Below are 27,028 nucleotides of genomic sequence, written 5' to 3'. Positions count from 1 at the left end.
ACTTGGTTGTCTTTGTTGACAGTGGGTTGATAAAGTCATGGAGAGGACAGAGCTAAAATTTCTTATAGCAACTGAAGAAAGGACTGAGCAATTCAGTTTGGACCACAAATATTTTACTGTACAGTGCTGAGAACAGAAATGAAGATAAGCTCTCTCTATACCATAGTCAGAAGCTGCACTACTTGAGATAAGCAGAATAATCTGGTAAGTCTCCAAAAACTCAATACCAAATGAATAGATAGAGGGTTTGCTTCACCCTCCCAAAGCCATTTGTCTTGAGATACAGTAACTACATGAGGTTTGGCAAATAGGGATAAGATGGCCAAGTGGTTCTAAAGTGCATTTGTATTATAAGGGCATTCAGCTGACTAGAAAGTGTTTTCACTAGATACTTCAGTGGTTCTGTCCTTCAGAACGATTCCAAAACTGAGTTTTCTCTTTACTGACTACAAGCCTTCACACCCTCATGAAAATCTTTCCAAGACTGTAGCTTAAATAGAGAAATAACAGCTCTCTAATAGAGAAAGAATGCAGCACAGCAGTATTTTAAAATAGCACTGCTTCTGCATAAATTTATTCTCTCTAAAGAATAAAGATGTAAACATTTTTATTAAGTTCACTGTATGGTTCCCATGCATTTAAAGTGATTGGAGGCAGGGGTTACATGGGGAGAAAACAGGAATAGAATCACCTGGGTATCATTTATTACATTTTCCATTATGGAGGAATTTTCAGAGCTAACTTTGGAGTCCTAAGAATGCTCCCTTTATCCTTTAGCCAATATGGCAAACTCTTTGCAGCACTAGTCTCTGTTTGCTACATGCAGATCTCAAAATTTACCTCTAAGACCAACATGTTTAGATACACATGGAGAACTAAAAACACTGTTCACATTACTTTGTGTTGAACATTAGCACCAAAAGCAGTTGAATAAGGTTAACATTGGTATCACAGTCACGTAAGATACAGTAAACAGACAATACTGGTCTGCTGTTAACTCCTCTAAACAAACACATTGTTAGTCACACTTAGGTGCTCTTGCATTTCTCTCAACTGAAGTTACTGTCATTTTTGAGTCAGGACTTTGTCAAGTTAGTTACAGGCTTACCTTGTTGCGTGTTTTTACTTTCAATTTAGTCTTCTGTTTTCTTTTCAACTTTTTCTTGCTAAAAAGTTTCTTACTTCTGAAAAAGAGAAAAAAAGCAATGAGAACAAAATAAATAAACTCCCTTCTGTACCTCATGGTAATAAGCACAGAGGGGAAAAACGTCAGAAGCGCTCTGTATTTTTTTTCTCATAGACAAAGGGAATAATCACAGGTAGAATTTCAGAGTATAAATCAGAATACAAAGCACTTAAAATTGTGCTTTCCTAATGTTCCACTGAATTATGGGCCTTTACTTCCATCAATTTAAGCAGAATATCTGCTAGGAGAGAAACAAGTCCCTGAGCTTTCTATTGGCTTGCCCTATTGTTTCTATTACAAGTTCTTTAGTGCCACAGCAATGCTAGAAGCCAGAATTATTGACAATTCTCAGTAAAACAACCTGCTAGTACAGAACATTGCTTTGTAAAGTCTTTATCACACAAAGATTCAAGCCTTCCAAGACAAAAAGTAAGCTTTAAAAATGTATCATTTAGCAGAAGATTCAGCTGATGGAAGAAACTGCAGTTTCTTTACTTTTTGTTTGGACTTTTTCCACCCTCACTTTATAGACTTAATGTCCATCCCTTTACATTACAGATCTAGCTAAGACACTTCTCTAAGCTCATTAAATCCTCTCCTACCCACACCTCATTCCTACCACACTCTTTTTCTCCTCCATTTTATTACCCAGGAAAAATAAAAAAGACATCATACAAGAAAGACACCATACGCACACACACCTGTTCCATCACCATCACTGAGATTATTCTGAAATGCATGTTTTTTAACCTATTTTTCTAGGTTATAAATTCTACAAAAATAAGAAAAAAGTCATATGGTACCTGTGCAGCATACAGCTCACCTTACACAGGACTTCAAGTAAAAGCTACTAACATTCCTCTGTACAACAAACTTTACTCAAATAGCTTACAGTTCAGATTAGTTGAAAAATAAAAAACTATTACATCTGAAAATTCCAGGCAGTGAGAAGTTGCATTTTCAGTAACAGACTGAGAATCGGAAGAATCTTAATACTTTATTCAAACAACTTTGTTCTAAATAAAAATGCTGAGGTTCTAAAAGCATAGTGGTTACTGTCCTGTAAAGCATTCAGGCTGCAAGAATATAGAAGCCTCATGGTCCAGCAGTTAAAAGCTGGAAAAACTGAAGCCTGACCAACAGCCTGCAGTGAGAATACAAGGTCAAAGACAGAATTCCTGCAGAGGATGCCACGAAAGCTGCCTCCGAGAAATTTCACCACTTTTCCCCTCTTGACCCATATTAAGAGGAAGGTATGTTCCTCAAGACACTTCCTGCAGAAACAAACCAGCTCACCACTTTGCTTATAAGGAACAAACACCATTATCCTGGAGTTAAAAGAACTGATTCAGTGAGCAGTAATTCCCTCACCATCCCCAAAAAGTTAAAGCTTACAAAGAGAATGGAGATGACTGCTCAAGGTTCCCCCAACAGTAAAGTTTCAATAGGTAACAGTATACAAACTATTTAAGAAGCAAGGAAAAAAAAACTTCATATAACTTTTACTACTCCAATTTCAGCAACCGAACTCCATAGCCTCACTATTCAGTTTTTCTTTAATTAGACATGTTTTCTTATTATCCTTTAATGCAGTTAATTCTTATTCTGCTGTCAAACATGAAAAACAGTGCAGCCCTTTCCATTCTGTAACCACTCAATCTTCTGCTCTGGACATAATGACCTTTTATGAAACTTGCACCCTAACTTTCAGTTTAGAAGTCCTGATGAAATTATCTTCTGGGCTCTCAGTTCATACCACACATGAACCATGTTGACCAAAGCCGAAAACAATACTTGTTGTTTGCTGTTAGGAAGAGGAAGAAGAAATGTCTCATACACCTCCAAGGTCACATTTAAACTGCATTCCAGGTATTATTTGGCAGCTCCACAGCAATATGGCACAGAAGACCTATTTAACCCAGGCTAGCATGAAAACATTTCCCTGCAAACCTCAAAATTGAGCTTCCAATACTCTTTTGCTATCTGTGCTAATAATTATGCCTTTTAAACACAATATGATTTGGACTTAACACAGACAACTTGATAAGCATAGCTTTTTTTCTTTTTGTTTTAAAAGATACTATTTAAGTTGCCAAGACATTTCAAATTTAATCCTTCCTGCCAAAATCCCTGAAAACTCTCCAAATTTGTTACAGTCTGCAAACATTAAAAACACTTTTTCATCTTGTAAATATTTCACTGGACCAATCCCTGTAATTTTTGCAAGTATTTCTTCATGTTTACACATACATCTGAAAAACCCCCAAATTAAGCCTTTTCCCTCCCCCCAAGACTGGGCTCATTTCCATAGTAACAAAACCGCTGCCATTTGGCAGATGACCTTCATTTGTCATGACACCTACACAAAGTTTTTTCCAATTAGCAAACAGGAAAGATCAGCAATGGGTTTACTGATGGTGCTAAGATCTCCCACATTCATACAACAACCATTAAAGATGCTGCAAACAGCAGCACAGTCTGACTGCTCCACTGTGGTAGTCTTTATCTTCAGCAAGTTTTGGGCTTGAATAATTTTACATGGAAACAGTTTGGGATAGAAATGCCACAGTAAGAACCCACAATTATGTCCCTGTATTTTCTAAAAATGAAACCTCAAGGAAGTGGGAAGTATACTTTCTTCCATTTCCAAACAAACCTCCAAAACAAGTAAACAATTAATTAATAAAAAATACCTCATCACACTAATTTTATAAATAGTTCTGAGCACCCTACAATAACTATGCATAACACTAATGTATTCACAATGTATCTGCATGTAACAAAGATACATATGATCGTTCACCGTTCTACTGTTATATACCAAAACACTGAGATATTTTAATATTCAGAAAAACATGGGCAAATATATTCATGAAAAACAATGTTAAGCAGATTATGAGTAATTTCCTGTTGGAAACCACATGTGTTAATTATAACCACAACTCCTCTACTACCTGAAGACTAACAAGATCTGATATGGCTCAGCTGGATTTTTTAGCTAAATTATTAATTATATTGCTGGTTAACAATTGTAAGCTGCTGCTAGCTGTCATTTGTAAAGATCTTGGTACTCTGTGCTGACAATCTGCTTCCACTGGCAAAAGGTCCTTAGCCTTCAACTTCTGACTCAGTTGTTGATACCATTTAGCTCACAGAAAACAAACACTCATTTTCAGCAAATCTCAGGCAGGCTTTCTGCAAACTGCTTCAAAACTCTGTAACACTGGAGACCAAAATTTGAACTGGACCACAAGCAAGTGCAAGTCAAATGAGCACGGAACGTAAAGACACCTTGACAAAAAATTACTTGTAGCAAATGGACACAAAGAAAGAGATAATGGTGCTATTACAGCCTTTACAGAAAAATCTGTTGAGAATAAAATAAATACCAAAAATCTTCAACCTTGGAATATGAAATAATTGCCTCAAATCAAAGGCAGAAATAAAAAAAGGAGGGGAAAGGGGAAGGTGGGTAATAACCAGTTGCTTGACAATTTAAAATAGGTGAAACAGCTGTTTAAATGACATGATTGCAATTCTAATCAGGCTTGTAGCACCGGTAGCAGGAGGAGTAAAGGCATGCTTTAGTTTATTTGTTCTAGACAAGAAGTAGCAACAGCTAGTACCTGGACTATCTGATGCATTATTAGGAGAACATTGTTCAGTGTCTCAACACCATTGCTCTTACTCTTTTAAAGAGATGAAGAAATGCAAACAGAGCATCTTCCCTCAAGGTGCAACAGTCTTGAACTGTAATTGATAAGCTTAAATTTGAGAGGGAAGCTTTACATGTAGAGCATGTGTTCCTCCCCTCAATGCTGTTACTGAATTACTCAACATGGACTAACATTATGTTAGTGTTACACCTGCATAAGATCTTCTAGACTATATGTTATACGATGTGCGTGTATAATAAGTGGAAAAAATATTATTCTGTCTCTGCTGCTGAGGCAGAAAAGGAACAACAAAAGCTTTATTTAAGTGCTGTCTGACCTAAAACCTTTGCTTCTGAAACATGGTACCAAAGACTACGGTAGCTAGTACAGTATTAGACACAGTTCTGCTGTTGAATCTTTGAGTACCCTTTTGAAAAATTTGTGAATTTAGTAAACCACATGCTAACACATGCTCAATTTTTTAAGACTTCCAAGTGACTTTAACTCAGTGCATTTGTCTAAACTTGCTTGCTCTGGTTCAAGGGCTACCCATCTTTGGGAAGAAGTATACTGTTGACAGGACAAGTCTAGACAAGAGTTGCTGCGTTCAGACAAATGAGAAATACATTCTGTTACTCTGTTTCCATAAGTGCTAACTCAACACTCATCTTTAGCTTAAAGATTCAAGGGCTTGTGAAAATTTGCTTACCAGGCAGCAGCCACTCAGTAAACATTGAAAATGAAACAGTCAGGTTTGTGGTATCAAACAATTCTTTTATTTCCTCCATTAGGTGAACTCCTGCTGCGGGTGATCAACTTGGTTAGACAAGATGCAAGAAGCATTTGCTTCCAAGCTCAGATTGTCAAGAAGACCACAACAGCAAGCTATTATCACTCATCATGTAGTGATGAGTGATACACTTATCATGTAGTCATCATCAAGTTTGAGGGTGTTTCATCACAGCATCAATTTACTGGATGCAGTGGCAGTGCAGGTGAAGTTCAGGAACCTGAAAGAAGGGAGCAAGACAAAAGCAGCATCACAACCCTAGACTTCCTAAGAACAGACCTCACCAGTCAAGAACGGCCTGTTGTTCATCAGTCATCTTTGAAGAATCCACAGGATACAGTTCTCTGGAGAGAAAAGAGTGCAGAAGAGCTCTCCAATGCAGACTCAAGTTCTACACACAACTTGCAACACTCTATCTGGAATACCACCACAAACTCTGGGTGCTCCAGAACAAGAAACACTTGTTTACCAGAGGGAGTCTGAGAAAGGCCACTAAGATGCTTAAAGAACTGGAGGTTCTGTTGTATGAGGAGTAACCAAGCAAGCAGAGATTGTTTAGCAGTGGAAAGAGAAAACCTGGGAGGGTGGGGGAGGAATAGCCTCCATGTGAATACATCCACCTCCATCTGATGGGAGAGAGCAAAGATGATGGAAACATATTCCTTCTAGGCAATATCCACTGACAGGCCAAGAGACAATGGAGGGGAAAAAAATTAATACAGGAAGCTCCAATTACATCCAAGAACTGTAAAAATGGTCAAAGAACTTGCCCTGAAGAGGCTACACATTCTCCTTCCCTGAAGATACTGAAGAAACAATTGGACAATGTTCAATTGTAGAGTTCAAAAGTAGAGCAACCTGCTCCGGTTGATCCTACTTTGAGTGCTCACAGTCTCCAGAAGCCCCTTCTAATTTCAACTATTCTGTGATCTTCACCATTTGCTTATGAAACAAAGTAAAATTTGACTGTAAAATAAACATGCTTCTGCATTGTGGAAAGAGTGTATTTTTTCTCTTTCTGAGTTTTGCATTTCTCCTGGTGTCATGCCATGTTTCTGATTATGTTTCCAAGTAGAGACATACTGAGCTTTTCATCTGTTCACCATCTGGATCAGCAAACAGACATCAAAATCAGGCACAGGAGCAACTTCTATGGGAATTAGTCAGCATAATCAAACTTTCAATAGTACACAAAGCTAACAAGAGAATGAGGCATGAAAACTACCTTATCACGCTTAAAATACATGCCTGCATTAAGACAATCCAGTCACTTTAATTGATCCACACTTTGTTGGAGACAACCAACACCCACAGGTCCACTAAGAAGGGCATGACAGAGAACATGCTTATATGCAACAATCAAGAGCTTCTCTGTGCAGATGAACCAACATGGGCACTGCACAGAATCTTTAACAAGACTTTTTTAAAAAAAGCTTGCGCACATGGCATGTCACCTGGGAAACTAAAACTAATTTGTCAAATGAAAGGTACTCTACAATCAGTAAAAAGAGTGTCTGGAAAGACCCCCAAAAGGTCAGCATTTCCATTTCCTGGTCTATCATAGAAGACCAAGGGTCCTGGTCAATGACAGGCTGGTTGTGAGTCAGCAGTGCCCTGGCAGCCAGGAGGGCCAACCCTGTCCTGGGGTGCATCAGGCACAGCATCACCAGCCAGGCAAGGGAGGGGATTGTCCTGCTCTGCTCTGCACTGGGGCAGCCTCACCTCGAGTGCCGGGGGCAGTTTTGGGCAGCACAGTGTAAGAAAGACATTTCTTTACTGTTAGCATCCAAAGGAGGGCCAGGACCATGGTGAAGGGTCTGGAGGGGAAGCTACATGAGGAGCAGCTGAGGTCACTGTTCAGCCTGGAGGAGACTGAGGGGAGACCTCAGTGCAGTTACAACTTCCTCATGAGGGGAAGAGGAGGGGCAGGTACACATCACTCTGGTGACCAGGAGAGGACTTGAGGAAATGGCATGAAGCTGAGTCAGGGAAGCTTAGGCTGGATATCAGGAAAGCATGGTTCATCCAAAAGGGTGGCTGAGCACTGGAACAGGCTCCCCAGGGAAGTGGTCAGCCACAGCACCAAGCCTGACAGTTCAAGGAGTGTTTGGACAATGCTCTCCAGCACATGGTGTGACTCTGGGGGATGGTCCTGTGCAGGGCCAGGAAGTGGACATGGATCCTTGAGGGTCCCTTCCAACACAGGATATTCCATGATTCTAGTTAAATTCCATTGCATTCCCAACATCTCTTTTCCCTAGAGAGATATTAAACACTGCCAATGATCACACTCCCACCATGTCCCATGAAATCCTACTAAGAGAACTCTTTCTGAGGTATTTTTAAATTGTCTTTATGGCAATTAAATACTATTTTTCATATCTTCATTACAGAAAAATCAGTTTATTTTTCTCTTTTTCCACAATTTGCTAGATTTTTTTTCAAGTCTGAGGAAAAATGAGTCTTCTGACAATTAAGCAGTCTCAATTCAGCCTAAGCCATAACTCATTTACATCATTACGATCTAATTTCACTATTCTTTCATAGTAACCGGTCCGTTTTCAGAAAACAGTGGAAAAAAACAAAAGTGGGGAAAAAAAAGTCCCACAATGCCGAAATACAAAGAAAAGGTCAAGAATTACCTCAGATTTCCTACAGAAAAGAATCTTTCACAATTTAAAATAAAATTCTGAAATGTTCCAGGATGGCTACTTCTGAATCACAATCACTTTATAATTTTATAGAATGTGTAGAATCTCTCATTAGGTACCTTTTATTCATTGCTGATTTTACATTTTTGCTTACTGGTTTGGTAGTGGGATTTTCTGGAGCAAAACATTTACAATCTTAACTATATCTTCTACAGTTTTGCATCCTCTGTTAACTTTTTCATCTACAATCTCAGTTCCAGCTCTGAAATTGTCAGAGAGAGACTATACAGTTCAGGACCTAGGACAGATCCAGATGCAGAGCAACAGCTACTACCTGTTCTCACAGGCTTCCCCTTCAACAGCCATTCCACAGCATCTCTCCGGGGTGGGCTCCTGTGTAGCTTTAAATCTACTTTACAGTTTTTATATCCAGAACAAAGGCAGCCAAATCATCAGGCTGAAGGTAACACACCTAAAAATTCTAGTTGAGGAAGGATACAGTCTAGACAATGATACAACAGGAGCAACAGATGTTGCTTTTCTTACTTGCACCTGCTTGAAAATCACAGAAACATAAAATACCTGATAGGTCCCAATTAAGTCACTCCAAAGGTTTCCCTTTTGTAGGCTGAACAATCCCAATTCTCCCAGCCTTTCCTCATAGGAGAGGTGCTCCATCTCTCTAAACATCTTGGGGGCCCTCCCTTGGACTCCAGCAAGTCCATGTCCTTACTGTAACAAGGACGTACCTGGATCATGCCCAGCCTCTCACCCACTACTACCCCCAAATCCTTCTTTGTGGGGGGCTACTCCATCTGTTCCTGTTCATCCCCAAGCCTGTGTTAATAACAAGGGCTGCTCCAACCCAGGTGAAGCACCTTGTACTTGGCCTTGATAAACCTTTTGAGATTCCCATGGGCCCAAGGGAATGTTTCCAAGTGCAGGCCCAAGGCTGGAGTAAGAGCTCTGATATACTCATTCATCTGCTATAACAAGATACACCAGACCTGCACCAGACTTTCCTGTTGTACAGAAAACCAGAAGGGATTCTTCTGATGAAATACAACAATGTACATTTTTAAGGTTTTTTTTCCTTCTCTTCTGTAAATGAGTAATCTATCTGACACTTGATCACACAAAGAACAATACCGTTATGAAAAGCAACTTAAAAGCAACCATAGTTTCTGCTGGACATCCTTATTTCCCAAGTAATTTACTCCATTCTCTTAATTGCTCCAAAACAGTTCTTAAATCTGTAACTGAGCTTCAAGGAAACTTAATATCAAACACAGAGAACTACAGCGAATAAATATCGGTTCACTCATCAGCAAGAAACTTACTATACACACATCTCATTGCCATAGAAGTTCAACTATAAGAGCTTCAAAATAAAGGAAAGGGAATACTAAGGAAAAAATGGTTATCAAGTCTGCTCAGAAGATCTGAGGAGATGTCAAAATTGTGTGACCATCTTAGTTTAAAGGACATCCCGACTTGCTGTCAACAACTGAGAAGCATCTGGAAAACAGCCAAAAGGGAACAAAGAAAAGAAGTTGTTCAAGAGAAGTTTGGAACATACAAGCAACCGCTCACATGAAGGAGTTGACATTGATAAGAAACAGAACAAAGCAAGTGGGCAGAGCTTCAATGGCCTAACCTATAGACAGAGAAGAGCTTTTATGACCAGAGAACTGAGTATCAATAAAACTACATAGAGGCTGCATGTTGTCAAGGAGATGAAGATACCATGTGAAAAAAAGCAAGCAACAAACCTTGCTGTAAAACATACTGGAGTTACTGCTTGCATACTCCCTATTTTGGTACCTCTCCACATGTACATAAGCTTCAGTCTTCAGCAGTCTTATTTCCATGAACTGGACAGTTACTTTTTTTTGAAAGCAACTACTTGTTTTAAAAGCCTCTACATAGCATCATCTCCCATATACCCTCCCTGTACCATACACAGTATACGTATGTACTGTGTCCTTGCAAACAAAATACTTTTATTCCTCCTATCTCAATGTAATCTCTCAGCACTGTTATTTCAGCTGCCAAGAATTCTACCATCTGTAATGAAAAACAGCCTTACAAAAAGTCCCATAAAGCAACCCAAAATAAACAACTCACCTAAACAAAATGCTACACACCTTCTACAAAGCTGGCATACATAATGAGTCACTTTAAGGTATGTGCTTTAACATTGCATCTTTAACTGTAAAATGGGAGATGCTCAGAAAACGGCTCTAATGTTAGGCCCAGCCTATACCAAACATCTGATTCTGTCCTCACTTTTGTGTTTCTCCATCTAACTCACACCAACACAGATCTACCAATTAGTGTCAAAGTGGTGCAAGTCAAGAGGACTCAGCAAATGTTCCACGACATTTAGAAGTTGTTGAAGCACCCTGCAACTGAACTTTCCTAAGGCTTTCCACCCTGCAACTGAACTTTCCTAAGTTAACTTTCCTTCCTAGCAGATACCTTCCATTGATAACTTAGTAGCCAACATGGTTATCCTTCAATCTACTGCTGGAACATCCAGGACACTTTCAACTATGGGGAAGGACAGTGCCAGCGGGCTGCAAGAATAAAGAAGGGAAATAAATATCACTCAAAACCCCCAACCTGCTCTTGCCTTGGTAAACAAAATGTCTGCTTACAAACAATAGCTCCAAGAGCTTTTTAATACTTCCTTTTCCATATCAACTACAGTAATGCCTATCAAGTTTCCAAAAGGACTTGCCATAGTACAGTTGACAGGGAACTAAATACATATATATAAACTGAAAGCTGGCACACAAATGCTTATCATACAAATATATAAATTCTCAGTGTAATGCCAAACTAAGTATTGGCAAGCTTTATGAAATAAACATGCACCACGTATATACTATACTATATACTTACATCAAAAACAGACCCCAAAATTTTACAAATTACAAATAGAAAAAACACCAAGAATATTGATTTCTGAAGAAACAAATGTACTAAATCTTTTCACTTTGATTTGGCAATGAAATCTACAGAGCACCTGAGGAAAAAAATGCTTTATATAAGCCTGGTTAGTAATGCTGGATTTTACACTGTATCTGAAAAAAGAATTATTGCTTTGTAAAATATTTAATAAAAAACACCTCCATGAAGCAGTTGCTTGACCTTCACTTCCTCTTTGCACAGTTGCAGGTAAGATAGGAAAATAAGATACTGCTTCTGCCAACATCACAGCCAAAGTAGCTCAGTTGCAAGACAGTTAGCTCACAAAACATTTTTGCCTGTTTTTACAGTTTTAATACATTTGCTCCCAAAAGGGAAAAAAAAAAGTGGAAGCTTGTAAAGAGAAAAGCTAAGATTTTTGCAGTAATATTTCCAAACTGGGAACTAACTGCCACTAGACAACACCCAGCAAGACTTCAACACACAAAACACCCTAAATTCAAAAATACTCTAAATAATAAATTACTTACATTTGTATTTTGTTACCATGCAGTTCTTCTACAAGAATGCTTGGCCAAATATGCTGCTTTGCCTTATCTGAAACTGCAAGTGAACCTTTTTAGTTCTTCTCACATTTCCTTTACTCACATCAAGCTATAGCAGGAAGATCTGATACATTTCTAAAAATGTTTACAACAAAAAGAAGGGCAAGGACAATCTCCATCCTGTAAAGGATGAGGAAAATGTAGAGGTACTTAATCCCTTCTCTGTTTTAGTCTAGTTGTGTTCTCAGAGTATTCAGCACTCATCATCCAAGGGGAAACCATCAGTGACTTGCTACACCACTTAGACACACGCAGGTTTACAGGGCCAGGTGGGATCCACCAGAGTACTGCAGGAGCTGGCAGGAGGGCTCCCTGAACCCCTTTCCATCATCACTCACCAGCAGCTCTGCCTAACCAGGGAGGTTCCACTTGACTGAAAGTCACTGGATGTGCCACCCAATTACAAGAAATTCTGGAAGGAGAATTCAGGGAAGGAACTAAAGCCCTGTAAGCCTGACCTCAGTGCTGGCTAAGTTCATGGAGCAGATCACACTGAGTACCATCACATGGCACATACAGGACAACCAGGTGACCAGGGCTGCCAACATGGGTTTACAGAATAGAGGTCCTGTTGACCAACCTGATCTCCTTCTGTGACCAGGTGTCCCACTTAGTGGAAGAGGGAAAGGCTGTGGATGTTGTCTACCTGGCCTTTATAAAGCCTTTGGACACTGTTTCTCACAACATTTTTTTGGAAAAACTGGTGGCTCATGGCTTGGGAGGGGACTCTTTGCTGGGCTGAGGCCAAATGTGTGAGATTCAACAAGGCCAAGTGCTGGATCCTGCACTTGGGTCTTGACAACCACTTGCACGCTACAGGCTGGGAGAAGGGCTGGAAAGCTGCCCATTGGAAAAGGGTATGGGGGTGCTGATTGACAGCTACTGAACACAAGCCAGCAGAGCACCCAGGTGGCCAAGAAGGCCAATGACATCTTGGCCTGTATCAGACATAGGGTGGCCAGGAGGGCCAGAGCAGTGATCACCCCCTGTACTGTGCACTGTTAAGGTCACACCTTGAAACCTGTGTTCAGTTTTGGACTCCTCACTCCAAAATTGCTGGAGTGTGCCCAGAGAAAGACAGAAAAGCTACTTATGTGTCTGGAGAAAAAGTCTTATGAGGAAGTGCTGAGATAGCTGGAGTTGTTCAGCCTGGAGAAAGGGAGGCTCAGGGGAGACCCTATTCCTCCACACAACTCTGAAAAATGTTGTAGCCAGATGGAGGTCAGTCTCTTTTCTCAAGCAACCAGCAACAGCACAAAAGGAAACAGCCTCAAGCTGGACGGTTTACATTGGATATTGGGGGAAAATTGTTCAGCACAAGGGTTTTCAAGAACTGGAACACACTGTCCTGAGAGTGGTAGAATCACCACCATCAGATGTATTTAATAGGTGTGTGTTGTCATTTTAGTGCAAGAGTTCTATTGTCATTACATTGCAAGGGTTCCATATTGCTAGAGTTTCACACCTCCTTGATGTTTCTTGTAGGCAGCTCCTATAGGCACTGACTCTTCCTTGGCCTCACAGCAGCCAACTGACTCCAGTTCCCCCCAACCAACCAATCCACTCTTTTATAACACTCTTCTGATTGCCTACAGGTGCAGCCTGTCAAAATCAGGCCTGCTCCTAATTGGCTCAGCTGCAACTCTTTAGGGGGAAAGATGACTACCTTTATTTACTTATGTTCTATCCCCCTACAGGTGTGTAGATGTAGCTGTCAGGGACACAGTTTAGTGATGGACTTGGCAGTGCTGGGTTAGAAGGGGAACCAGTGATATTAAAGGTCTTTTCCAACCTAAACTATTTAATGATTCTGTTTCTAGTACCAGAACAACTAACATCTTAAAACACATCTCTGCTGGAAGATCTGCTTGCTCAGTACCATGTTTGTTCCCTGTGACACATCTTTTCAGAGGACAAATGAACTTCATATTGATCCTATGTACTTCTTAAAGACTATAGACTCACATCATTTAGGTTAGAAGGGACCTGTTAAGGTAACATTTTTTTTTTTTTTACTGTGAGGGTGACTGAGCACTAGCACAGGTTGCAAGCAAGGCTGTGGAGTCTCCATCCATATTCAAAGCCATCTGGCAAGTGGCTGCAGGTGGCCCTGTTTGAGCAGAAGGGTGGACCAGATGAACTTCAGAGGTCACTTCCAACCTCAACTATTCTGTGATTCTGTGTTTGATTCTGTCAAACCCTGCTGAAGCAGTGTCAGAGACAGTAAGGTGCCCACTACCATGTGCAGTGGCACTTTTAGTACTACCAAGGAGATAGAAGCCTCTCTGGACAACACTTGCCAATGCTTGACCTTTCTCATAGTGAAGAATTGCTTTCTTGGAATGCACTGGAATTTCATCAATTTTAATTTGTGCCACATCAGTGCCATGTCAGGGTGGGGGACACTACTGAGAAGCATCTGGCTCTCCCTTCTTCATTCCCTCACTGCATTAACAAAATCACTCCTGAACCTCCTCTTCTCCAGGCTAATAATCCCAGCCCTCTCAGCCTTTCCTTACTGAAGAAAAGCTCCAGATCCTTAATCACCAACACGACCCTGCACTTAACTCTTTGCAGTACCTCTCTCCTCTACTGGGAAGCCCAGAACTGGACACTCCAGATGCAGCCTCATCAGAGAGTAGAGAGCACCTCCTTCAAGCAGCTGGCAACACTCTTCCTAACACAGCCTAGAAGGCTGTCTGCCACCTTTGCCATGGCAGTGCATTACTGGCACACAGATGGTTGCCAACCAGTACATCAAGCTACTTCTCTGCAGAGCTGTCTCCCAGCTGGTCAGCCCCCCAATGCTATTTCATCTGTGATGGAGGATTCTGCAATTCCCCTTGGGGCACTTTAAAAATCCCACTCAGCCCAAATCTCCAGCCTGGCCCATCCCTCTGAACACAAACACAACCATGTCGTATATGAGGAACTCCTCTGTTTGGTGCCATATGGGAACTTGCTGTGGAGACAGCATCCCAGCATTCAGGCCATTAGTGAAGATGCTAGGCAGCATTTGCCCCAGTATCAGCTTCTAGAGTACATGACTGACAACTTTGGCTGGACTTCATGTCACAGACATCCAGGCCCAGACACTCAGCCAGTTCTCAATCTACTTCACTGTCCACTTGTCAGCCTGTGCATGGTGTGGGAGGCAGTGTCAAAAGCCTTACTCGAGTTGAGGTACAGCACATCCACAGCTCTGCCTGCCTGTATCTGTAGACTGCCTACAGTTATTTTTCACCAAGGCCTGCAAATTTTTAAGGAATTCAACCGTAAGAATCATTAGAGTGGGAAACTCTTCAGCTTGATAGGTGGACCTCAAAACAGCACTGAGAGCACAACCAATATTTTCCATAAATAATAAAAACTTAGTATTTTTTATTGCTGACAGTATTATCTCAGATAAACTCAAATATTTAAAGTTATTGGTGTTTTTATTTAGTAAGCCTAAAATTTAACAGTTTTAGTGAAATGGACAATAAGTCAACTGTCATTCAAAGAGCCACGTGTATGCTCTCCAAGCCATTACCAGCTTATACACTATCTTCTTTAAATAATTAATCAAGCATTCTGACGTGAATTTTCATCCATGCCAATAATAAAAGGAAAATCAGGGCTTAAGCAATATATCTACAAATGGAAAAATCATCAAAATCCTGTCCCCTAAATCCGTAAATCAGGGTAAGGAACATCAGCTGCAATCCAATTACCACAGGCTTAGAGGAAAACATAGGCAGAGTAGTAGGACAGGTTTACTCTGGGCTTCTAAGGCATCTGAAAAGAAAAGGTTAAAAAAAGTCAGAAGAGAAAAAAAAAAAGGCCACCCTACTCACTGATTTTCCAGTTGGGATTTTTATGTGCTATTGTTGGTGAGCTGAAATCACACATCCTTTTAATCATTACTTTAATTTTATAACTGAGGACTATTTTACTGTGACAATAACTTTCTTAACAACTACCATTTTTCTGAAAACCAAAACTCTGGAGGCTTAAGAATTATTCCAGCTGCTGGAATACCCTAAGGTCTCTCCAATAAGGAAACAGACAGAAACAAATACTACAGGTTCTAAAAATGAAATTAAAACCCAACTGCACAAGTAAAATGCAACTGCTTTTCATTTGACCATGACAAAAGTGCAAAACAGTATCTGATCCCTTTTGTAACTGGAAAGGTTTCCAGAACAGCATAAATCTGTCTCAGATGAAGAAAAGCAACTTAAAAGAAAGCATCCCTCCAAAGTGGTTCCACGCGAAGAGAACAGCTCTCAGTACAACCATTGACAATTGGAGTTTCTTTTCTGTAATCACCTGATTTTTCATTATTCACTTCAATGCTGTCTATGAAATTAGATCTGCAAGAACAGATGCAGGAAAACCCTTATTCTTCAAGTTTGTCAATGCAGATGAAAGTATTTATCCTTAAACACTTCTAGGACTTTTTTTTTATATTTGGAAAGTCATCCAGCCACAGCAAGGATGACAAAATCTGCACTTTTGGCCACTCTCCTATCTGAACACAACCACCAAAATTAAAGTGTACATACAAAGCTATCTTACACAGAATCATATCAGCAGAATTTTAATTTAGCAAATATGCTACATGAAATAAAGGAAAATCTGTACTTATTAAGAACAAGCCCATTACTAGTGATTAATGACAGTGTAACATCTTTAAAGTGATTACTATCAAAAGCAAACCAAAGACATTCAAACTTAGTCTGCAACAAATAGCAGAAGACAACTGCCAAGTACAAACAACTGAAAACTCACCAGTTTATAGCTGTCAATGGTCTACCCTGTATAGCAGTATATTCTAGAAATAAAAGTGGATAGAGAATCGATTGGTTTGAAGAGAAAAGGATTAGAGACATGACTACTCTGAAAACATACAAGTATAATGAAGATATATGAGCACATCTGTTGGAAAGAATTATGCATTGGCTAGTGGGAGAGAAGCAAGGCCAAATCAGATAGGAAAGTCACAAGTGACTACATGTAACATGGTGAAACAAAATGAAGAAGAGGCTGAAATAATAAAAATAGAATAAGGTATTTATATAACAACAAGCTCATCTCAGTGTAACGTAAATGACTGGCTGCAGATCTGTATAGACACAGCAATAGAAAAGATGAGCAATGTTACCCACTGCAACAAGGAGCACAGCAGAGAAGTAATACTTCTGTTTTAATCCCCTTAAGGTTAAAACTCTTAGCTACAAACTTTTCCAGACTGACAGAGATCATGGCCAAAATAATCAAAACACCACAGAATCTGTGAATTTAAACTACAAGCAACAGACTTCCGCTTTTGACCTTATCTGGCTTTGGCTACAATAAAATTTTTCTTCCAAGCAACTTGTATCATGTTTGTATGTTTTGGATTTGTGATGGGAACAGTGCTGGTAGCACACCTGTTCTTTATCTGTTGCTGACTAACACTTGGACAGGGTCAAGGCCTTTCCAGTTTCTCACACTGCCCTGCCAGCAAGTAAGCTGGGGGTGCACAAGAAGCTGGGAGGGGATATAACTGGGACAGCTGAATCCAACTGACCAAAAAGATATTCTCTATCACATGACATCATGCTCAGTACATAAAACAGGGAGGAATAAAGAAGAAGTAGGGGGACAATACATTCAGAGTTATGGTGTTTGTCTTCCCAACTCACAGGGAATGATGAAGCCCTGCTTTCCTGGAGATGGCTGAACATCAGCCTGCTGATGGTAAGGAAGGAATCAATTAATTCCTTGTTTTCCTTTGCTTGTATGCACAGCTTTTGCTTTACCTACTTAACTGTCTTTACCTCAGCCCCTGAGTTTTCACATTTTTATCCTTCCAGCTGTCCCCCATCCCACTGCAGGGGCAAACAACCAAGGAGCCATGCAGTGCTCAGCTGCCCACTGAGGTTACATCACATACACCCTTTAACAGAAACTATAGAGCATTTTCCAAGAGTTTTAAACCTATTACATATGACAATAATGCTTGGAACACAAGCCTAAAAAAGTTAAGGAATGAAAATGAAAACAAGGAACAGCAGTAATCTAACCACAGATCCCCAATTTCATGTGGGGACAAGGAAACTCAGTTTTTGATTTTTGTTTATAATGTGTACAACAGGTATAAATTTAGATTTATTACACTAACAACAAGAAAATTTTTCTCAAGCCCAAGTAGTCATAGATATACTAGACGCAGAGAAATAACAATCATTCAGTTTAAGTTCATCAACACATTCATCAGTCTGAAGGCAATGAGCTATAACATGCTATATACTATGATACCATAAGAAAAAATAATATAAAGCATATCAATATGCTTTGAAACATATGAAACACTAAATCTAAAAGTACAGAAACCATCTGCCTTAATGCAGTCACAGCATAAGGAGCCTATTCTCCTGTGTTAATTTCTAGTATTCATCCTTTGAAGGGGCACAGTGGTAGGAACTGGCTGTGAAAGACCAAAGGAACAGACCAGCTTTAAAATGTATTTACAACATGAAGTTAATTATAGGAGTACTATTCCATTTAGCACGTGAGCACAAGGCAGGGTTTATGGCAAGCAAGGTAAGAAAGAAAAAGACAAAAATGTAACCATGAGTTCAAGTAATGCTGCAAGGGATCAAGTTTTCTAAGTAAACAAAGGATTAGGAAAACAGTTTGCATGAAGTACCTTGAAACTGTGTTATTGATACATCCCATGTGGTTTCTATAAAGATATAAACAGTCTTTATCTTTAAATCATGGGTTTGGCAAAACATACATAGTCATATGTCAGGAAGAGAATTTACTGAAAAAAAATCTTCAAAATATTTTGGCCAGAAGGCAGATCATAATATGGGAGGAAAACCAAAACTAAACCCTGACAGCTGATAGTTAACATAGCAGAGAAACAAATTCAACACCAAGTTTTTCAGTATGCAGGAAACACATTTACTACATTTAATATGGCTAGCAGTGAGGAATGGTAACTTATTAAATTGCTCCAGCCCAACCTTAACTGCCTCAACTTGCTACCCAACAAACCATCAGTGTGCCAGAGCAGATTGTGTAACAAACTGAAACTTTAACTAGCATGTCCTCTCGGTTTAAACTAAAAAATACAACATTCAAAAAATCCATCACAAACTCTGGATTCATGTTTTGATTTTTCCCATTACTTCTATAAATTATTTTTTACAAATATACTCAAATAAAATGCCCATCTTAAGCCTCTCAATGTAATGTTATTGGGCTCTTTCCAGCTTCTATTATGTTTCCTACACCAACACTGAACAAATACAACCATGTTAGACTAAGAGACAACTAGAGGTTTTTACAAAAACTACTACATAAAACTGTTTTCCTTAACAGAATACAAGGTAAGTAAATAAAAATACACTATTTTAGTCATTTGCTAATCCCCATTAACCAGCAGGGCAATACAGTGTTAAAACACTACTACACTGCAGCTAAAAAGCCTAGAGCAGAGAGCAACTCTCATCAGCTCTTCTAATGCACTGCTTAATCTAAGACTCAACAGCACATCAATTTCCCAACTGAACAGTTTTAGTTTACACAAAACTTGAACTCTGTTTTGTAAAATTACATCTACAAAACACAAGAACAGAAAAACAGGTAACAGAGACTAGACTAGAGTATTTCAGTTGGAAAGGAGCTATGGAGCAAACCTTTGCACAGGAATAACCAGGAAAATGGAGTAGGTAATGTAATGCCACTATCATTTTACTAGTCTTTGTACACATAATCTTTATTTTTTTAACTAAATAAATGCTTCCTAACTTTTTGCAATTATTATTCCATATTAAAAGAGCAACAAGTTCCAAACCAAAAAATCTAACAGCTTTTGTAAAGGCTTTAGATCTGAAGAAATTAAGGCTTTCTTGTGTACCAACAATCAAATTCACACAAATCTCATTCACCAAAATTTACTCAAAAATAGTTTTCACAAAATCTTTAAATCCTCACAAGGCAAAGCTGAAGCTTCAGTAATATTGCTGCACTAAATTTTCAAGTATATTTACTCCAAACATCTCAAATAAGCACTGCTTTACTGACTATAAGTAAGGGTATAAGGGAAGACTGTAAATTTTTAAAAGCCTAAAGACTAACCTAATGTCCAGAGGATGTATAATTTACAATTACAAGTGTGAATGAGTAACCTACTTTCAAAATGTGCTATAATCATCTAGCTGAAACAATCAACATGAAATAAAGTTGGCTGGCTCTTCTTCAGCCAAAATAGCTAGTAAAAACAGCCATCTAATTTCTAGTTATTGTAAGAAATCTTACATTCCCATCATCACTGAAATTTTCCTGGCCTCAGTGAGACCACAACACTAGAGTTCACAACACAAAGAGAAGCTTTCATTTTTTTGAAGGATCTAAGTTGAGAGGCAACTTTAGCAACAAAGTAATGGTCATTTTGGCATGAGTATGAACTCACTGTCATTTTAGAGTACACTGCCATGCAATACAACAATTTCAAGTTAGTCCAAATTATGCAGTGAACACTTCCACTACAAAACAGGTCACACTAAAGCCATTATGAATTTATATAGCTATCCATATTTGACAAGAAGTATCAAAGAACATGCTGAGCCTAACTGATAATTCTGGTAGTATGTAAATAGGGGAAAGGACAGTAAAGGGACTGGCAACTCAGGGAAACCCTCCAAGATGCACAAGCAATAATAGCAGTAATTCAGATGGATAGGGATGCTTGTTAGGATTAAGTTATACGACAGAAAAAGCACATCTGAAGACAGCAAAAATGTGAAAATCAGAAACACCTTACTTGGCAAATACAGAGCCTTGGTACAGCACTAAAACCAGTACCCACTTGCAGTTCTGTCCACCCAGAACCCAGCATACAAGACAACAGTTTAACAGGAATTTTTAGTTGCCCTCTGAAGAGGCCAATTCTTCCTACTAGCGTTTTACACACTACTAAGTTACACTAGACATTATGCAGTTATTTTCAAATACTTCAGTGGCCACAAAACAGAGACTATAAACTGAGGCATGCTCAGAGTAGATTTTTCTTCCAAACCAATCCTGAATTGACAACTAAATTGTCCACTGCTGGTAGTACTGCAGCAGATCCTTAACATTGTTATCTGCACAAAGACAACGGCATGTTAAATCACAGAATTGGATACTTTTTTCTGTTTCCTTCCATAAAATTATTAGGTTGACACGAGTGACAAAAGTAAGTTTCTTTGTTCCCGCCTCTCTGTACACAAAAATCTTTGTGCAACCCTTCACCTCACGCTGTCACAAGTACAATCACAAGGTGAGCCAGATCAGGGAATTAGTCCGGATTACAACAAACCAGTTTTGCCAAGTTAATTTTAACCCAGAGTGAGTCTCTAATCTGTTACTGCAAGACACTACAGAAGTATTATGTCAGGGGGAGCAAGCACACCAACCAACCCATCTCCTGTGGAGACCAGTGTTCATGACACTGCAGCCTGTATCACATGAGGAAATGCAAAGCACTGCTGGTTCTGTTTCAAAGCCAATTACTGCATCCTACTCAACACGTGATATTCATCCCTTCCGATGACAGCCAGCACAAACACCTTGCAAATGTGATACTAATCTTGTGACTTTCAGATAATCTCCACAATGTCTGATTTCCTTGTCTACACAAAAGCATTTTCATACTGCTTGCCAGTTCTTCATAAACACTAAAGTTAGGTTTGGAATAGAAGCACTTACTGAGACAGGCATTGGTCACGGCCCATGAAGTGCAGAGTATAATTTTGCAGACTTGAAGCAAAAATTCCACATCAACTTATTGCAAATAGGTTGCACTATCATTCTTCACATTAGTCTTCTTGGAACACATGAAGAATTTTATTACTATTGATAAGCCAATTTGTTTAGCTTTTTTTCAGTTACTTCAAGTTGTTTTTCTAGTCGCACGCACTCTTACTGACAATCTTACTGATTAAGAGGCTTCAGATTTTCCAGATATACAAAAATCAAGTTAGGACTTCTGTCATAACCTATATTATCTTAAGCTCCATTTAATTTATCTAGCATTGTTTTCTACCACAGCAACTAGATGCAGACACAGTTAAATTTAAAGCTCCCTTTAGGAAATATTTGGAATTTGTATTAGTTTTGTAAAAAGGCATAAAAGGTCAAAAAGACCATAAAAGGTCAAAAAGACCATTTCTGTTTAAGTCTACCAGGCAGCTGAAGTATTTTGCAGTATTTTGACACCAATACGAAGAAAAGGTGGAGACCACAAGCAATATCTTGGCTGCCATCAGTCTGCCACATAAGATAGTGGGGGTAGTGATAGCAGGAAACTAGATAATTATTAAATATTCCACCTCTCAAAAGTCTAATACACACTGGCTGTATTCACCAGTATTAACTACCTGCCATTTACTTGCCAAAGCCTAATATAACCTGTTTGCTCTGTACAAGGAGTCTATCTTCTTTGACTTGACCTCAGAAACGCCAATTAAAAGAAGCATTAACATTTACACATACCTAAAGCTAGTATTTTCTACAATTTTAAGTATAAGGGATAGCAGTTGAATCATCCTGAAACCAAAAGACATGGAGGACACGACTAATGCAAAACTACAGCTTTAAAAAATACAGACCCCTTTGGGCAAAATCCAGACAGGTATTTGAGCAGTGAGGAGCAATTGCACAGCTGATTTCCTTGCATTTAATAGTATCCTTACACTCAGCTCTTGCAATCCTGGGCTTAAATGATACAAAGCTCAGAAGCAGGAAGAGATTTAATGGAAAAGGTATAAGCAATGGACTAAGGAATATGTGGAGTAAGAAAACACTTGCTGGTCTTCAGGGGGGGAAAGAAGAGCTATAGTTTCCCTATCATACACTCTGAAAAGAAGTCGGTAGTTGCAATGATGTCAAGTACCCATGCTATCAGTCCACGTTTCCAGCATTTACCATAAAGCAAATTGGGAAAGGTAATGTGCCTTATGTTAATTCCACTCCTGGACACAGCTTTCTGGGGCGAGGGGGGTGGGGGGTAAGCCCTGCTGTCAAGTCCGACTAACAAAAACCTGAAGAAGCCAAGCAGGCAACCTCCTCGTGCTTTACAACCGTTTGCAAACTTGAAACAACGGTGACTCAAAGCTCTCCCTAGGACCCGGCCACACACATCACAGCCTAAAGTGTAGCACAGGCTGAGAACACAGGAAGGTGCCGGTTTCATGTCATCCACATCCTCAGCGACCTCCGGAGGGGAACAATGGGGAGCGCCCGGCACCATGGGGGAGCCCTTCACACGGCGAGACCGGGCACCCCGCCACGGCCTGCAGGGCCGGGAGGATCCGCCCGGGCCGGGCCGGGGGCTGTGGGCTAAGGGCGGCCTCCCCTCCCGCCCCTAGGGCTCCGCACCGCTACAGCCCGCAGCTCCCTCCCCGCCCGGAGGAGCAACAGGCACCCTGCTGCGGCCCCAGAGCCGGCCGGCAGGACCAGGAATGGGAGCCCTGAGGGGCATCATCCGCCGGGGAGGGGTGCTCGGCAACCAGGCGGGGCCACACCGCACCCCAGAACCCCCCGGCTCCCCCCACAAGGCGCTGCCTCCTTCCAGACACCGAGGCCGCCTACATGGCGATGGCAAAGGGGGAACATGACCCAAAGAGGAGGAGGAAAAATAAGGCAGGGTAGCTAAAGGCAGCCCCGGTACATGGAAAAAGCGGCACGGTCTCTCGTTCGGGTAACACAGCCAGTGGGAGCCGCGGGCACCCTGCGCAGCCTGTCTTGGGAGAGACCACGGGATTCAGCCCGTTTCGGCAAGCCTGGCCGGAGCGGGGTCTGCCCGGGGGCCCAACATTGGCATTCTCTATCCCCCCAGGGGAGCTGGGCCGCACACTGGGGCGGGCACAGGTAACTCTGCCCCGGAGGGCCCCGGGAGAGGGGGCGGCAGCGCCATCTGCGCGGTATCGCCGGCCAAGCGAGCGGCGGGGCCCGGGCGGCACCTGGGCAGCCGCCGGGTTACATCACCACCCCTTCCCTCCGTCCATCCCCCGGGGCGCGGCGACGCGGCCACATGGCAGCGGGGACACACAGCCGCGCTGCCCGGCACGGGGGCGGGGAGGAGGATGAGGAGGGCGGCTGCCGGGAGGGAGGAAGGTGCACGCGCCGGGCCGCTCCCAGCCGGCGATGGGAGGGGTGGCGGGGGCTGCGCGTCTGGCCCGGGAAGGAGCGCGGCGCGCGTTACCTGCCCGGGTGGCTCCCCAGCTCACGGTCGCTCAGCGCCGCCGTGTAAATCCTCCGGTATCTGTCGGCCAGGGCCTTCCCGGAGAGCAGCAGCTGGTAGCGGCTCCGGCACCCCAGCGGCGGGGCGGGCAGGGCTCCCAGCCCGCCGGCCGAGCCCTCCTCGGGCCCCATGGCCGGAGCGGCGCCGCCGGAGGAGAAGGAGTAGCCGCGTTCGGCCCCGGTGCAGGCGGCGGCGGCTCCCGCAGAGGCGGCGGCGGCTGCAGCGCTGCTCATCCCCCTCCCCGCCCGCCCCCTGCTTGCGGCGGCGCCGCCTCCTGGCGCGGCGCGGACACAGGCGGCTCCCGCTGCCTTCACCGTCGGGGCCCGGCCATGGCGAGGCCGCAGGAGGCGCCGCAGGAGCCGCCCTTCAGGCTGCGCATCCACCCGCGTTGCGGGAACACCCCGCTCTTCCCTTCCTCCAGCGGCAGCTCCAGGCCCCAGCTAGCAGCCGCTCGCCTTCCGCCCCGAGCACAGCGCCCGTCGCCACCGAGTCCCGGGAAAGACCGTGCACTGCCGGGACCGGGGGGTGGGGGGGCGGGCTGCTTGCTTCCCCCTTCCCGCTACAGGGTGTGTGCGTGGGGGCGGAGGCCAGCGGTGCCGCTTCCCCTCCGGAGTTTGTGCTCGGCGCTGCCGCCGCCCTCTCCCGCACGGCCGCCCCGGCCCCGCCTCCCTCCCGCGGGCAGCGCGGCCGCCGGGCGCATGCGCTGCCCCGCCCGCCCCGCGCGGCCCCCGGGAAATCCGGGATCGGCGGTAGGGAGGGAAGGACGGAGGGAGTACCTGCTGCGTGCGGCTGGAGCGCCAAGCTCCGGGACGGCCTCCCACCCCCGCGGTCACGCCCGAGCGGGGTCGGGCTGCGCGGACCCCGGAGGCGGGTGTTGGCACGGAGCTTCTTCTGCGCCCTGTTGGGAATGGGTATCACGGTATCAGCTGGGTTGGAAAAGACCTCAGCCATTGTCGAGTCCAGCCTATGACCGAACCATCGCCTCATCAATTACACCATGGCATCAATTGCCGTGTCCAGTCTTTCCCTACACACATTCAGCGAGGGTGACTCCACCGCCTCCCCGGGCAGTCCATTCCAATGCCTACTCACCCTTTCTGTGAAAAAATTCCTCTAATGTCCGACTTAAACCTCCCCTGGCGCAGTTTAAGACTCTTGTTCTGACCCTAGCGCCCAGAAGAGGCTGAAAGCCACCTGACTTCAGCCTCCTTTCAGGTATTTGTATAGAGTGTCTCTCCATCGTATTTTATTGAGATGTCCAGTGCCTCACACCTTGCTTCTGTGCTATGTAATGCTACCTAGGAAGGATCTTTTCGCAGGAGCAATATCCTCCATGACTTGAGGCAGAGTCCACTAAATCGAGTTGCCATATTAGGTACAATTTTCCTTAAGTTGCCTTCAATATCTCCAGGGCAACTTACCTGCTTTTAGAGGATAAGGGAGGCATGGCAGCAGGCACTTTCTTATCTTCAGGTCACTTGCATTATTGCTTTTTATCAGTTGGAGTTGTAGCCCTGCAGTTTTGCCATACTTTCTACCGCTTTATACAGCTGAAAACTTCAAGTATATAGGCCAGAATATGTAATATGTAATAAATAATAATTAAAAAATAAATTTAAAAAGCCTTCATGCCAAATGTGGTTTGGATTGCAATCTTCAGAAAGCTGTCATCCAAAGAAGGTATGTGCTGACATATTTTCTTATTTTTAATTCTACATTCCAAAAAAGGCCCTAAACAATCCCTGGAATTCCCCTGCTTGTAACTACAGATAAATATTTTTGCAAACAATTTCTGCATAATCATAGAGTCACAGAATATCTGGAATGGAAGTGACCCACAAGGATCATCAAGCCTCTTGACCTGCTCAGGACAACCAGAAGGATAACATGTGCCTGAGACAGATAAAATAATAGCAAATATAAGAGCACTATGCAATTGCCATCTTTCTTAAGCTTGTGTGTTGCCCACCAATGCTTTATCTTTGAAGCTAAATTTCAGGTACTTTTTTTTTTTTTTTTAAACAGAGAACTAGAGATGTTGAAGCCAGTAAATTCATGCAGGTTTTCACAAAGGCAACTGTTCAGGTAGCAGAAAGACAGCCAGAATAGTGTGCCACTGAAGAAAAAGCTACTTTCTGATGTATTTAGTGGCAACTAGAATATTCCAGAAATATTTCAAGCATTAACTAAAAAGCTTCCCATTATAATTCTTATATTGTAGTGGGTAGGAGGGAAAAAAAAGAAAAAAAAAAATAAACCAGCAGTGGTTAAAAGGAGCTGTGAGAAGAGAAGTACCACATCTTATGGTGTTAACCACCACCAAAGCACATTCCCTATGAGAATCAGTGATAAGTCTTTCTATCTCCTCTTCTAGGATTTACCTAGAGTCATTCCTACAGGCAAGATCCATAAAACCAAAGAAACAAAAAACAAATAAACAAGAAAACAAATGCACCCCAAATAAACAAACACAAACAGAAAAAAACAAACCTGAAAAAAGCAAAACCAGCAATCCACTCCCTTTTAGCTCATATTTTTGTTTTATTGTAAGCTGTTACTTTATATCCAAATAGTAATTTTTCCTTCACTAAACGCACACTGCCTGACAAAAGGGTTGTGTTCTGGTTGTCTGTCTCATCTCAGAATTATTCTGCACTGCTGCCACTGTAGCCATCTTACTGCATGGGCAATAAGTGCTGGCAAGCTTTTATGAAAGTGATGCAATTTATTGCAATTCTTGCATATTGCTGCAAACTCTAGAATTTGTCTGGGCTTGTGTTTACAGAGCCACTCACAGTGGGGTGAGCATTATTTGCAAACTGCAACTTCTACTCCACATCTGTCTTTATCTCAAGTGTTTTTCAGTTTGGGTGAATCTTGCAAGGTGCCTGGAGTGCAAGAGTCCACCTTCCATAAGCTTCAGTCTATGATGAGCAATGGAGTT

At 42.0% G+C, this 27,028-nt stretch overlaps 1 protein-coding gene across 17 annotated transcripts in view; it reads right to left on the bottom strand.

Annotated features, from left to right (window-relative positions):
- The window catches only part of MYCBP2 (MYC binding protein 2), a 175,474-nt gene extending 150,731 nt beyond the window's left edge, over positions 1-24,743 (bottom strand). For 14 of the 17 annotated variants that reach the window (XM_054628261.2, XM_054628264.2, XM_054628265.2 and 11 more), the window contains exons 1-2: positions 24,046-24,743; positions 1,109-1,184 (exon numbers count right to left, since the gene is read on the bottom strand). In XM_054628261.2, coding sequence (XP_054484236.2) covers positions 1,109-1,184; positions 24,046-24,317 — 348 coding nt within the window. In that variant the 5' untranslated portion in view covers positions 24,318-24,743. Of the gene's footprint in view, positions 1-1,108; positions 1,185-21,548; positions 21,590-24,045 lie in introns of those variants that run through there. The other 3 variants (XM_054628277.2, XM_054628283.2, XM_054628273.2) reach the window with 2 other exon arrangements.
- Between the last annotated feature and the right edge of the window lie 2,285 nt (positions 24,744-27,028).

The sequence above is a fragment of the Agelaius phoeniceus genome, chromosome 2 (assembly GCF_051311805.1).
Source record: "Agelaius phoeniceus isolate bAgePho1 chromosome 2, bAgePho1.hap1, whole genome shotgun sequence".
NCBI lineage: Eukaryota > Metazoa > Chordata > Aves > Passeriformes > Icteridae > Agelaius > Agelaius phoeniceus.
This window is presented reverse-complemented; position numbering and strand designations above follow the sequence as displayed.